This window comes from Plasmodium inui, assembly GCF_000524495.1.
Source record: "Plasmodium inui San Antonio 1 unplaced genomic scaffold supercont1.14, whole genome shotgun sequence".
Taxonomy (NCBI): Eukaryota; Apicomplexa; class Aconoidasida; order Haemosporida; family Plasmodiidae; genus Plasmodium; species Plasmodium inui.
In genome coordinates, this window is record NW_008481848.1 from 498,473 (window position 1) to 514,009 (window position 15,537).

Below are 15,537 nucleotides of genomic sequence, written 5' to 3' on the forward strand. Positions count from 1 at the left end.
TGAAAGAATTTTCCAGTCGTGAAAGAATTTTCCAGTCGTGAAAGAATTTTCCAGTCGTGAAAGAATTTTCCAGTCGTGAAAGAATTTTCCAGTCGAGAAAGGATTTTCCAGTCGAGAAGGGATTTTCCAGTGAAGAAGCCATTTTCCCGTCGGAGTGCCCTCGGGGGGACATGATACATCCAAAGCGAGGAATGCGTCGAAAGTTAGGCTCGGGGTCGGCTTCTTGGCCTTCATTTGCCTCTTCTTTTCTTCATCGTTTGCCATTTGGCGTTTTCCCTTCTTTTTTTTTTTTCTTAAACGAAAAACGTTAATCATTGCTACGAAGGTGGCTAACTTGTTTGGGGCCTACAGACGGCACGCATCCCTATGCTTCTAAACACATAGGAAGGTACGTCTCCTTTTATTTTTTTAATTCGAAGCGTTTTACTTTTTATTTACGTATTCATGTATACGCGCGCATGTTTCTGTGTGGCTACTTTCTCAGCCCGCATCTTTAATTCGCATCAGGAGGGTAACCCTAATTGATGAAAACGCAGCATTGGCTAAAATTAAAGCGTTAATTGGGGGAAGTAGCGAGGGGGAGGGGCGCAGCCATGCAGTCATCCTGTCATAGGGCAGTACGTACTGCGCAGCGTGAGCCGAAACAGAACAAAAAAAAAATAAAAGAAGAAAAACGTAAAACGCGCACGCGATTTCTAGGGAAGAAAATTCCTAGAGGGGTTGACATCACGACGACTGTGTGGTGTAGGCATCGTGGCGCCGCTGCCACTGATCGGGTGTTACACCTGCAAAAGAAGCTAATTAACTGAGGGCATGGAAAACAAGCCGCTTAACTAACTGGAGGCATGCAAAACAAGGCGCTTAACTAACTGGAGGATTCCTCCCCCAGGTCGCTGGAGCTCCCCTCAGTCATGCTGGATCCGCACTCTTCAGCCAAAAGCAATTCCCTATACTTGTGAATTTTCCTATGGTACTTTTTCAGCACTTGGTATTTCTGCTCACAAAGAACGAAAGCGTCTTTTCTACTTGTTTTATTTTCTTCATCCACATTTAGCTCTTTCAACCAGTGCTCTTTTGTTCTGAGGAAAAATTCATTTAAATTTTCATTGGCATCAAAAATGAAGCCTTCACTTTCGACCTTTATTTTATTTTCCATTTTTTTTATTTTATCAGAAATGATCAAATTTTCTATTTCCTTTTCGTCCTTATCTTCATCATCTATAGAGAGGGAAGAGCTCAAATCAGTTTCTTCCACATAAATGTCATCGAGATTTCCTTTATGTACTAGTTCCCATTTTTCTCTTTTGAAAATGTTAATTTTCCAGTGATCACTTAAGATTATTTCGTTATTTTTGTATTCATACATGCCACCAAGTAGGTGCAACGTTTTGTTCGTTACGAATATGTGGCTGTTGATTCTGCCGATGGGCTCCACGTCGCTTATTACGAATTTGGTTTTTTTCTCTGACTCGTTGGTGCCGGAGTGAGAGTCGCAGTCGGTTGGGTCGTGCGTCGCGGAAGGATGGCCCTCCTCCCCCGCGCGCTCTCCTGGTGCGTCTCTTCCCTCAGGGGGGTCGCCCCCATTATGATGGTCATCATGATCGCCATTTGGAATGCAGCATTTTTCGAACCCCTTTTTTCCGCTTTCCGAATCGCCCACTATGTTACCGCGTCTCCTGTGTGCCAACTCCTCGCACTGCATAAACACCGAGTGCGAGTCGATTACCTGATTTGTCGAGGTACCCTTTCCTTTATTCACGTTTGACACATGGGAGTTTCCGTTTCGGGACTTATCGTGAAATTCCTTTTTCTCGTTGTGCGATTCGTTACCACTTTTGCTTTGCTCGTCTTCCTGCTCAATCTTGATCGTTTTTTTATTTCCATTTTCGTCAAAATAGACAAACACGTTAGCGTAGTACTGGTCGTCATTATTGTCTCCGTCGGTGAAGCGACTGGAATCGTAGCCGTCTGACGCGGAGTCCCTGGAGGGGTTGAATGGGCCTTCTCTACTTTTGCTTAAAGGGTCTTGGTCCCCCGGTACAAGCTGCTTACTGCTTCTGCCGCAGGAGGGGGAACCCAGGTTGAGTTCTCCGTTTTGTTTTTTTTTATTTTCCTTCCCATTCCGGTTGATCTCTCTGGCATCGCTGCTTCCCTTCAGGCTGAGGTAGGACCAGTGTTCCTTATTCATGTCAAACGAGTATAAATCGTTAAAGAAGATGGATTGTATGTTGAGTGATTCCTCCAATGGGGAAACATTACCGGTAGTATTGTTATGCCCGGTCGGGGTGCCACTCTGCACTGTTGCCTTCTTGTTGTTATTTTTCTCCATCGTATCAAAAACTCCTCCAAATAAAATTAGTGAGTTTTTGTAAATGCATGTGCTGAACCCAATTCTCTTAGATGGCTGAAAAATACTTTTTTTCAGTTTTTTAAAATTGACCAGGATGTTATCTTCCCCATTGTAGTTTATATTTACAACCCACAAATCATTGTAGTAGACCCCGATGGCATTCCTCGAAGTGTTTTTTATCTGAGCATACCCTCCATATATATACACCCTTTGAAATTTCATGTCAGTGAAGAGACTAACGCTGGATCTCTTAGATGGCATATAGGAATCTAAATCGAAGTTTTTAAAAAAGGCATTCTTCACATTTTGTGATATTGTTTTATCTCCCTTTTTCTTTTTTTCATTTTTCGTTGTGGTTACCGACTTTCCAGTGTTGGGTCCATCTTCCTGGGTTAATCTCCTAAACAGGCAGTCGATATATATGTTGGTTAGGTTTACCCATTTGTTGCTGCTGATTATGTACAGGTATAGGTCACTAAAGTATTCTACTGACTTGCCATTATCGAAAAATCCTCCAAACATAATTATGGAGCTTTTCCATAAAATCATTCGATGTCCACTCCTGGGGGAGGGCCTCTCGTCTCTTTTGTTTTTACATTCAATTTCTTCAAAGGTGTTATTTTTTATATCAAAGGACCAGAAATCGTTGTAGTGAAAAAATTGTGTGTTCGTGCATAGTTCTCCGCCAAAGATGTAGAGCTTCTTATTAAAATAAACCGCTTGGTGTGAGCATCTCGGTTTGGGTTTCTTACCTGTGGTGAAATAGTACTTCCACTTATCTTTCACTACATTGTACTTAAATAAATCGTTGTACGCCAGAAGTTCGTGGTTATTATTGTACTCTCCACCGAATAGGAGGAACTCCTCTTCGTTAATAAAGGTGACGGAGCAGTTGGACCTGGGGCTGGGTTTTTCGCACTCCACAAATGTGTTGTTGCTTGTCGTGTTCACATTTATATGTCCATAGTGATCTTTTTTATTTAAATTTTCGTAATACAAACATATGGTTTCGAAATCGGCGTCACTCAACACGTCATGGTTGCCACTGTTGTCGTTTTTTTTTTTCTTCGTTTTCAAGGATTTCAATTTTTGCTTTTCTTTTTTGAGTTTTATCTTCTCTTGCTTCTCTTTGCTCTTTTTGTTTTTCTTCCCCATTTTGTCAATGCTCGTGTTTTTTCCTGCCCTGATCACATCATCTGCGTGGGGGGCAGCTGCTTCGAGCTAAACGTGTACCGCTTCTTAGATGTTACTTAAAAATTGCATACGCGTGGATGGGAGAAGCTCCCTGTGTCACTTTCTGTATCACAGGAAAATTTGAAAATGCTTGTTCGGTTTGGCCTGCCGCTGTGCAGTTGTGCGTAGTTGCGCGGTGGGGTTCATGCTGGTCGAAAAATCGATTCCCTTTTTTTCCTCCTCGGAGACGTGCCCACTCGTTTGGAATTTTCGTGCGACGCGGGGCGGGGCGGACCGGTCGTAGCCTTCGCTGTGTGGGATTTACTAATCCTGGGTGGAACATATTTTAGGGGCGTTTTCTTATCTTCCATTTTTTCGCTTCTCACTCTGCCGCCATTTTACTTTCCCCCCCGGAAGGGATTTTTCCCTGTCGAAGAATGGAAGAAGGGGATCATAAATATGCACTTTTCTCTATGTTGTAATTTTTTTTTTCTTTTTTTTTTGTATGTTTGGGTCGCAAACCCGAGTGGAATTAATACGACAACGGAGCAGCAGATGGGGCGTCCCAACTGTTGAGCATGTTGTTTTCCTTTTTTTTTTTTGCGCTCTCCCATTTTTGTATTTGTTCGCATTTTGTCTTTTCACCAAACGAAGTTATCTTACCCACATCGCATTACTCGTAAGAAAGAGGCCTTACCATTTTTATGGGAGTATAGAAAAGTGAAGTTTTCGACGGATGGGCGGAACAAAGGAAATGAAACCGAATTCCGTTTTTTTTTTTTTTCTTCTTTAAGCAACTTAGGGAAAAATGAACCAAGTTTTGAAATACAAGAAAGGGTTTCTTCTCTTTTTCCCCTTTTATTTTCCCAAATTGGTATGTTTCACACATTTGCTCAGACCCAACCAAATCAATAGGAAAAGTAGGAAGAGACCCCCCAGGGCTCGGGGTTTTATACATTTTCGTCTTTTCACCCCTCAACGGACAATGGGAAGTTTGCCTAACACGACGTTGATTTTTTCCGCCCATGTGACGCGGAATGCAATGTTGGTAAACCCATAGGGTGCATATATATTTTTACATACGTGGGGAAAATAATGGTGCACCAGGGTCGACATAGGAATGAACACCTGGATGAACACCTGACAGCAGTCCATTTCCTGCCGTTTTCCTCAAAAAGGTGCTCAAAACATGTGAGGGATAGTTCGTCCCGATTGTTGCGAATTGGGAATTTTATGTTTTGCAAAATGTGAATTCAACCATTTACACAGCTGAGGAGTATCAGATATACATGCAAAAAAAAAGGGGGAAAAAAAACACAATTTTCTGAGCATATAAAAACAAACAAAAAAAAAGAAAAAAAATCATCACGTGAACATTTGAAGAAGTTTTTCAAATTTTCATTTAAAAGGAATTGGGAAAAAAAAAATTGCTGAAACATTTTACAAAAAAGTAGGGAAAAATAACAAACCCTTCGCGAAACGTATGATATTTTTTTTTCTTTTAAAAAAGTTCAAGGGGACATTTTCAAACCTGCGCTTGCACATCTAACACACATGCTTGTACATAATAGCAACGCAAGTTTCGGTTTTTCCCTTTAAAACGAGGTTCACGCGTGTGCCCAACTTCCTCTTCGAAAGGGAAAACCTTTTGTGGTCATCCTCTACACACGACTCTCCGCCATTACTGTTGTAACTGGAATGGTTCAGTCTTAATTTCGTGGCCATTTGTTCCTGCGTCGATGTATACTCCGTTGGAGGCAGGGGTCAAGGGGCTTTTCTTTAATCGCGCTATCATGCCGCCACATCGTCACACCGCCGTGGAAGAAAAAACAAAAAAGACCCATCGACGTGTTATCCCCTGCAGAGGTACACGCAAATCGTTTCCTCTCCAAACGTGTGAATCCCCTCCCCGAAGCACATACACCATTTAGTCATAATGATAACAATCCAAGGCGTCACAAGCCGGTACACACGATGCAACAGAAGTCGTGACGCAGTGCCGATGGGAAGGTGCAGAGTTCAGGCCCTATTCGGGCGTCACTGGGGGAAAAGAAAATATCATGAGAAAATATGTACGAATAATAAGGAACCAAAAGTAGGAAATGAGAAAAAAGGGTTTTTCAGTTGTTCCAATGTTCAAATGAGATCGGCTGTAAGAATGAAGAGGGTGAATAGAAACAGCGGTATGCACTTCTCAAGTGATAGTAAAAGTGAATCAAACTTATACTTAGAAAATTATGCGAAAATAAAAAAACACATCAACAGCATCGATAACGAAGAATCAGTTATTATGACCATTTTGAAAGAGAAAACGTATGACTGTATACAGAAGACGCGAGAAAAATTAAAAGCAATTATACATATGTACCCAAACACGCCCATCTCGATTTGTACCCCAAATAATGTTATTGGGGGGCTGAGGAACACCATTACGTTAATTACCGATACGTCTATTTTGGAAAAAAGGAAAGGAATTTTATTCCGAGGGAGAACTGTAGATAAAATTTTAAAAGATTTTCCAAAGTGGGATGAAAACTGTGAATACCCAATGGCAGAAGCTATGCTTTGGTATTTATTAACAAAAGAAATACCAGCAACTGATGATTTGAAGCTTTTCTCAAGGGAGTTATACTGTAGGGCTAAAAAAATGCCATCATTCGTTTTTGAATTTATAGATACCATTCCTCCCTTCACACATCCAATGAGTCAGTTAGTATCTACCGTTTCGTTCCTCGAATCTTTGTCCTTATTTAAGATAAAATATTCTGAGGGCATATTAAAAAAGGATTACTGGAAATATATTCTGGAAGACGCTGTTTCTTTAATTGCACAGATCCAAGTTGTGTGTGCATATATTTTTAAAAGGTCTTTTATAGATAATAATATAAAAAAAGGGGAAGGGATGAACCTAGATATTGATTTTGATTGGTCAGCTAATTTTGCAAAATTAATCGGCTTTGAAAATAACGAAGTAAAAGATTTGTTAAGACTATACTTTCTTCTACATAGTGATCACGAGGGGGGAAATGCAAGTGCCCATGTATCTCATCTGATTGGAAGTACCTTAGGAAATCCCTACTTATCTTTTTCTGGATGTGCAATTGCCTTATCAGGACCTTTACACGGATTGGCTAATCAAGAATGTCTGAAATTCCTGCTGGATATAAAAAAACAACTCGATGGTAAAGAACTAACTTATGGATTCATTGAAAAGTATGCCAAAGATTATCTCAATTCGGGGAGAGTTATCCCTGGATATGGCCATGCTGTGTTGAGAGTCCCTGATCCTCGTTTCTTGGCCCTTCGAAATTTTGCCTTATCACATTTTCCAAATGACCCCATAGTACAGATATTAGAAATGTGCTATAAAGTAATACCCGGAATTCTTTCTGCCACTGGGAAGGTGAAAAATCCGTACCCAAATGTCGATTGCTATAGTGGTTCTCTCCTACACCATTACGGTATTAAGTACCCTGAATATTACACTGTCCTCTTTGCGCTTTCTAGATCCATCGGGGTAATGTCCCAGTTGGTATTATCTAGGGGATTAATGTACCCATTAGAACGACCCAAATCGGTGGACGTGCACAATTTGAAGAAAATATGCGAAAGGAATTATGTTAAAATTGAGGAATTCGAGTAGGGCCTATTACAGGGAGAGCATTTAATCGCAGCCTGCACACGTGTGTTGGTGTGGGGGGGGTAGTTCCCCTTCGCAACTCCCAATCGGAGTGCCTCTTAGGGAACGGCTAAGCGCATCGCTGCGGCTGTTCCATTTTTCCGTGCGAGGCTGCAGGCGCATCACAGCTGCATATGCATCATACATATATATATGTATATATATATGCTTGTATGTTTCCACCCTTTTGTTACACCCCCATTTGGGGTGAAATATACACACGGCGGACTCCCCCATGTTCATTCCCTCAAAGGGAGCGCACCTTTTATGTTTCTAATTTATTAGAATGAAATGGTGCCCCGAACGGAATTTCTTCACACGTCCCCGCGGTGCAAATTTTTCCTTTTTCACGAATAATTACAATGGTGAGGGATATCATAACAGTAATGTGGTTTAAAACAAAAAAAGAGATTATCGTTTTGGTTATTTTTAAATGTCTCCATGAATGACTTTACTTTGATGGCGTGCACTCACGCCCAACAGGGGGAGGACGAAAAAGCCGTCACAAAAAGAGGGCTATTAAATTTGATGCACTTTGACATGGTCCTTTCCACATATACAGTTTTTTTTTATTTCGATTAAGCTTAGAGATAATGATCCACTCATTAGAAGCACAGTGCGGCTTAAAAATGAACATAAAAAAGACGAAGGTAAAGACATTCGACGCGTTTACCTAATTTATGCCGGCACAAGCGCGCGCATAAATGGTGCAGACAAAAGTAGCACTCGTTAGAATCCACCCCGCGTTTATTCTCACTTATCCACAAACGTTAGCCAATGTTTGGAAATTCCCCAATGGTACGTTTCTTTGTGGCATTATTGCGTCATCGATGTAAATTCCCCCCAAAGCGAAACACAGATCAGTTTTTTCTGTGTGCCTTCTTACCTATGCACATTCAAAGTAAAGCTTCATACCAGTTAGCATATTATTCTTCGTTATTTTTTAAGAGTTAATCTGTGCAACGAGAAGGACAAAGGGGTTAAAGGTTTGCAAGATATAACATTTTGGTGTTTATCTCGTGTGAAAAAGCACTCCTGTCGCATGGGCATAAAATATGCAGCGCATTTATGCATAGTTTACATGCGCGTCGAGAGCAAAACGGCCAAGGGGGTTCTCCTTTACGCCTTCAAAAGATCGGCATGTGTAGGCGTATGCATATGCACGTACACGAGTGTTCTCCTTCCTTTTGTCGAAAAAAAGCACACGTACATAAAAAGCTTGTGTATGTCAACCTAATTCCACTTCGTTCTTTTATTTATGCGCCTTCTAATACGCTTTTTTTTTTTTTTTTTTTCTATCTCTCTCTCCTGCGCTGAGCGGTATCCTTTGTGCAGGGCCTTAAGAGATAAATTTAACCCTAATAAGGCTTTTAAATTTTGTGAATTTCTTACACCTCCAATTAGCGCGCCGGCGTCGCCCCAAGGGTGTCATGCAATTAAATAAAGCGCAGTCATCCGTAAAAATGCGACAAAATGTATATGTATGCAATATGGAATGTGCCGTTTGTACGTTCTCTATGCACCTATATGTTTTCATACGGTGATATATACGCCAATAAATAGGCCAATTAATACGCCAGTGCATACGCCAATGGTGAATTAAAGTGATTCTCGCCCTGGCTGATAAATCCAAGTTGTCGCCAAGCACAAACGCTGATACGAAACAACACCACCGCGATTTATTGTTCCTTTTTCATTCACGGCTGTCATATAGAATTTAACATATTTACAGCCATTTGGCGGACGAAAAAAAAAGAAAAATTGAATTTACATTTTGACCTGGAGAAATATTTACACGAATAATTGGTACTCTTTCAACATTTAACATTTTTTACGTTAAAATGAAATATCAATGAAGAGTAATCCTACGTGTATGTCACGGCTCCTTACACGTATGCATATAAACCCCTAAGGGGATTGTATGCATTTTGCGCACAGGTAAACCTCATACGGGGGAATATGTACATAGTTTATTTATGTACTCATTTGAGAGAATTTTTTTTTTGAATATCCCTTTTTGTGCTAATTTTAATTGCCGTTTCTCTTGACAAACATTTATTAAGCTGATTTTTTTTTTTTTTTTTTTTTAAAAGAACAAATTTATGAAAATTGCAATATGCATTTTGCCCCCATACATGTAAGCATACCCTTTTGCGCTTTTATAAAGGAAAATGTAATTTCAAGCTAGAAGTGATTGTATGTATATTAATTGTTTTCTCCTTACTATTCTGCATTTTATACATACATATTCACATGCGACATTTATGTATACTTGTATATATTCTTTTACATTTCCATGACCTATGGCGCCTCTAATATTACATACATAACGTCATATGCATTTAGCTGTACAGCTATTTTTGAATTTTTTTTTATTTTTGCATAGTATATATCAACCATATTTCAAAAATAAGCAAGGACGAAGAAACAGAATTAACCCCTTTCCATATTTATGTTACGTACGTGGTCATCCGTTCTATGCCCACATGCGTACATGTACATACGTACGTATATACATATATATACACGAATTCGTACACATGATGCATTCCACATTTGTTGTACCATTTTTTGTAAAACAATTGTGACTATCAAACTGCTAGATCTTATTTTTCGCTCGTTCCTATCTTCTGTGCTAAAAAGAAATGCGTCCTGTTTTGAAAACGACAATACATGTGTGTTATCTCCTTTGAGAAAAAAATGCACATTATAAAAACACGTTGTATTGGTAGTTTTAATTTTAGTTGATTCATGGGTTAATTGTTGCGCAATTTCCGTTCCTTCTTGTTTTGTTGTGTGTATATGTATGAAGATATTATATGAATAAACATATAAAAGGTATTTTTTCCCCTCGTTTTGACTTTGTCATTTGTCTTCGTTTTATTTTCCCCCCTCCTAAATCCCTCTGCGTTACAGTAATATATATATATGTGTATATCTTCTTTAGAAATTGTTAAAAACTGCTGCCGCAGAGTTAATTTGACAAGAAGATCCATTTTACTGTGCTATAATTTTAATTAGTAAAATGAGTTATAGATCCTCCAGATACAGCAGAATTTCTTCGTGCATATATGTGGGAAACTTACCAGGAAATGTCATAGAGGATGAGGTCTACGATTTATTTGGCAAGGTATAGACATATCTTACTCGAATTTGTACCATCACTACTTTGTTATTATTTTATATTTTTTTAATAATTTTATGTACTTAAAGAACAACGCGTTTGATGAGCATATTCGTGGACATAGAAATTGTACCGCGTAAACTTCGCACATGTGCGATTGTCAACAGATTGTATTATCCCCCTCTTTGTCTCCTCCTTTCAGTTTGGACGTATAAAATATATCGATGTAAAAAAACCCAGAGTTCCAGGCGTACCCTATTCGTTTGCGTTCGTTCATTATTTCGATTCCAGGTAAGAATGAGAGAAAAGCGAAAATGCCAGAGATGCGTGGAAAGCGCGCATATATATATTATATATATGTATAAATAGACATGTGTACGCATGCACCTATGAACAGATATGTGTAAAAAACGTGGCATGTCATATTGTACATATACCGATGGAGACTTCATCGTAGTAAGTTGTAATGACGTTGAATTTTATTAGTTTTCGAGAACACTTGCCGGGGAATGACGCGTCAACGATGGGGGGAGGGGTCTTCATTTCAGTGGACACATCGGCATGCATTAGCTCCACAATTTGCGCTACGTACATATATACGTAATCATGTATGTTTTCCATTTTGGATAATTTCGTTTGGGAGATCGCCCTTTCCTTGTTGACCATTAAGAAACATTTAAGCCGTCCATGCGTACGCAAGTTATGAATGATGAAAATAAAGAGCTCTGTAAATTGTACCTTGTTTTTACCTCTAAAATGAATATCATTTAGTAATTAATGAGAATGTTATTATTTTATCATTATCGTTATTTCGCACAAGTCTCATGTTTAAGTAAAAAATGGCACATTGCATTTTGAATTTTACAAGAGTGTGAAATCGTTTTTAGTTAACCATATTTCTATGTTCCCCCATATATTTATGTACATAAATAGCAGACAAAATTGTGCATTCCTATAGTAGAATAATAAAAGGGGAGAAATGTTTTTTTGTAGATATTAATTCTGCGCATTACCGAATGGTTATGCGAAAAACGATTATGCGTGCCCATCATTTTAACGTTCATCGAACGTTTCTTACTCATCTATATGTTTGAAAAATTAAAATTTCCCTTATCTTGCCTGTTTTTTTCCCTTATTAGAGATGCAGAATACGCCATAGATAGAAGAGATGGTTATAAATATGATGGCGTTCGTTTACGTGTTGAATATTCAGGAGAAAACAAAAGGTATAAATTGCATCTTTCGTTTTAAGATCATATTTGCAAGAATGTATGTTAATAAGACGTAAAGCGCATCATATTTTGTTCCTTACTCTTATTCCTTTTTACAGCTATGGAAAATATAGAAACAAAGAAGAGGGATCTGGCCCCCCTGTAAGAACGGAACATCGAATTATTATAAGTAATTTGCCGGAGAGTTGCAAATGGCAACATTTAAAAGATGTCATGAGACAATGTGGTGATGTAGGATATGCTAACATTGAGTGTGGGAAAGGTGTAGTGGAGTTTATTAGCCGTGACGATATGCTATATGCAATTGAAAAATTTGATGGGTCAGAATTTAAAGTTTATGACGATGTTACAATTGTTAAAGTTAAAAAAGATAGAAGAGCTTCGTCATACATGAAAAGACATCGAGAGGATCATTACAGTCCCAGGCATAAAAAGAGACGCAGATATAGTGACGAATCAGGATCATCCTCAAGAAACAGATCTAAATCAAAAAAGCACAAGAAGTATAGCAACTCACCCACAAGAAGAAATAATAAATACGACTCTGGAAGTGAAAACGAAGGTGACAATAAAGACAAAAGGAAATATGATAAAAGCAAGCGCAGAACAGGCGGACACGATGATAAAAGAAGTTACAGCTCAGATGACAAAAGAAGCAAAAGTGGATCGAATAATTCTTCTAGAAGTGCTGATAAAAATTACAAAAAGAAAAAAAATAAGCATGACAATTCAAGTGATAGATCAAGTGCATATAGCAAAAAGGGAAGTGGAAAAAATAATAGCCGTAGCAAAAGTGCAAGTAGGAAAAGAAGCTTAAGTGAAGATGATGCAAGTAGGACTAGAAAAAGAAGTTTGAGTGAAGGTGGTGATGAAAGCAAAGATAGAAAGAGGAGTTTAAGTCTGAAAAGAGAAAATAGCTCGGGTGATGAAAAAAAAGGAAAAAGCAATGATGAGAGAAGTGAATCTAGAAAAAGTTATAAATCTCATAGCAGTAACTCAGCTAGAGAGAATAGCTCAGAAAAGGAAAAGAGCAACGACGAAGAAAAAAAAACAGTTGGGAAAAAAACAAGAAAAAGAACAAACACTGCTAAGAAAACGAAGAAGGCAGATCAAAAAGGTAAAAAGAAAAATAATGATAAAACAAGCAAAACTGAGGATTATGAAAATGTGTCCAATGATGGAAATAAAAGTGATGGGGAGAAATCTCTAGACAAGGAAAATAATGAAGAAGAGAATTCTGGTACAAATCAAAATGAAGGAACTAAAAAATCAGCAGCATCAAAGGCAAAGCCTAAAAGGGGGGGAGGAAGAAGAGGAACAAAAAAAGCTGCCGCAGAAGAAAATGAAGCCAACATAGCAGAAGAAAATGCAGCCAACACAGCAGATGAAAATGGCAATGCCACTAGCTAAATTGAAATTTAGTAGCTTTTTTTTTTTTTATTTATTTATTTCTGTGCATATGATAATCTTAAAACATAATCAGAATTCTTTTAAAAATTGAAAATGAAGAAATAAAAAAAAAAAAAATTATGTTGTAAAAATTCAGATTTTATTAAAATTTTTCCCTTGCATGTCACAATTTCGTCAGAATTATCCATTTAGGATTCATTATCAGAATTATATTTGAAATCAAAAAAAATTTAGTAATATTGTAAATGTTTTTCTACTTTCTATGCTCTTGTAAATTTTTTTAATATAATTTTTTATAAGCATTTTTACTTATTTTTAAAACAATTCTAGGAATTGTATGAAGCTTAAAATTAACCTGTACATTTTTACAACTATATGCATTAGATATCTATTCCCATTTCTAAAATATTTTAAAAAAGTTTATGTTAGAAATATGTTTTTTTTATTGGCTAGTATGTCTATGTGGTTGTTTTTTTATATGACAGCTTATAGAAAAACATATTGTATACTCAGAAAAAAAAATTATACACATTTCTAAGTACATTGAAATTACAGATACCTAAGATGTTATTCTGTAATGAACCATGTACCTATTTGTTTCTTGTTAAACGTTTTCTCCATCCCGTTTTTTGCTAAAAATAAACCTTTACAACATATTTATCCAATATAAAATTTAAAAAATAAACTGTTATTTTCGCTAGTACAAAAAGAGACAAAATCATATTTTTATGTTTCTCCAATAATATATGAGTTGCAGATAATACAGAAGGTTTCTTCTGTTTACTGCAATAATTCTTTACAAATTATTATAAATGCAAATTGAAAAGAAAAAGGTTTGTACACACATTGTTCTTTAACATAGGAATTTATTTACAACATGCATAAGGTTTTTACATATTCCGATTCAATTTTATAATTTTTTCTATATTAAATGCAGCTCTCTTCTTAATATTCCTCACTTAGGCCCGTAAGGTTATTGCCTTGAAATGTAAAACATACATTCCATAGGTTCTTTTAAATACATGATTTTGTGAAATTTGACATGCGTTACCCATACCGTTGTAAATATTGACAAACTGTTCTCAATTTATTTTGAACGTATTCATTCTGCGAAGTGCATTTTTAAATATGAATTCAAATATTTTCAAAAATTTAGATCAACACACATTCGTTCTTAAAGCAATTTACGTTACAGAGAGCATAACCATAACCGTTTGTTGTGCTACACACTCTGTTGCATTTTTCTTAGAAAACGACTACATGAACGCTTATTTTGGATTCCATTCTTTGATGAACATGCACAAATTTTTTATTAATAGCTCTAAGTCTTTTCATTTAGCAATCTTTAGCAATTTCAATATCACATGGTTTTTTGGTTCGTTCGAAACCCCACTTCCTTAAAATCTTTGCTAACATGAACCGTTTTGTACGCTGTATAGAGAATAAAAGTATTTACCCTTTATTATTTTAAAGATATTGCAATAAACGTGTGTGTATTTTTTGTGCACTTGATACATTAAATGTGGTACGCAAAAGAAACCTATGTACGGAATTTTATTTTTGTCCATTTGAGAGTCCTTTTTAAGAAGAAAATAATAGACACCTTTTTCATGCCATAAATTGTATAATAGTGGCACCTCTACCTAGGTAGTTTGAAATTTTATCATGTCTCATTAAAACACTTTTATTAAATTGTGAAAATTTCATGTTAGCCAATATACATTTAATGAGACCACAAAAACATTTGCACAAGGTTATAATATGTAATACTATTTAAGATGTTGTCATTCCTGAAAAACTTTTAAATTATAACTATGGCTAACTTTCTCAACATGTAACATTTCAAGATTTAGTTTCTTTTTAGATTGATCACATTATAAAAAATAACCAAGTTTAGAACTGTAATTTCATATGACGATGGTGTTAAAAATAGAATGTGCATTCTCTTATAAATATTGTCACTCCCTTTTGTAAAGCATGGTTTTTATTATTTTTGCATTGTCTCTTCTATAAACTTGAACCTTTTACACATTTAAATAATATACTATGGAATTACAATATATGGGATGGTATATCTTTTTCAAGTATGTTAACTCCATTTGGCAATTAATGTTAATGCTTAAAAAGAAATATATTTTGAGGGTTGAACAATTTAATAAGAACATACTATTAACATGCAGAAAAATTATTTTGAATGTAAACTATTCGCTTATTTTCCTCCAAATTTACATCTTATCTGGGTTATAGTACGCACCAAAAAGTGTTACAGCGTCACAAATATTGTGTAATGCCATTGTTTAATGTGTCGCACTATTGCAAAACATGCGTACAATTAAAAAATACCATTGTTATTTTACTTGATAAACATATGACAACATATAACATGAAGTGAAGAAAAAAATTATGCGCTCATAAGGAAAAAGACACTTACATTTTAGTAAATGTAAGTAAGCTTTATTATGTAAAAGCAGATAGAAAATCGTGCTATCCGGTATACGATACAAATGACGCAAAATATGCCATGTAGTTTTAAAAATATTTAAGCAAAGAGGGAATTACAAAAGGTATA

At 36.6% G+C, this 15,537-nt stretch overlaps 3 protein-coding genes across 3 annotated transcripts; 2 read left to right on the plus strand and 1 right to left on the minus strand.

Annotated features, from left to right (window-relative positions):
* Positions 1–865: 865 nt before the first annotated feature.
* Positions 866–3,505, minus strand: C922_03454 (hypothetical protein; the record flags this gene model as incomplete). The annotated part of the gene is made up of 1 exon (XM_008819046.1): positions 866–3,505. One exon carries the CDS (start codon positions 3,503–3,505, stop codon positions 866–868), a length of 2,640 nt encoding a protein of 879 aa, XP_008817268.1.
* A 2,176-nt stretch (positions 3,506–5,681) lies between these two features.
* On the plus strand, positions 5,682–7,166 carry C922_03455 (citrate synthase; the record flags this gene model as incomplete). The annotated part of the gene is made up of 1 exon (XM_008819047.1): positions 5,682–7,166. One exon carries the CDS (start codon positions 5,682–5,684, stop codon positions 7,164–7,166), a length of 1,485 nt encoding a protein of 494 aa, XP_008817269.1.
* A 3,061-nt stretch (positions 7,167–10,227) lies between these two features.
* On the plus strand, positions 10,228–12,968 carry C922_03456 (hypothetical protein; the record flags this gene model as incomplete). The annotated part of the gene is made up of 4 exons (XM_008819048.1): positions 10,228–10,332; positions 10,529–10,617; positions 11,466–11,552; positions 11,657–12,968. The coding sequence occupies 4 exons, from the start codon at positions 10,228–10,230 to the stop codon at positions 12,966–12,968; spliced, it is 1,593 nt and encodes a 530-aa protein (XP_008817270.1).
* Positions 12,969–15,537: the final 2,569 nt, after the last annotated feature.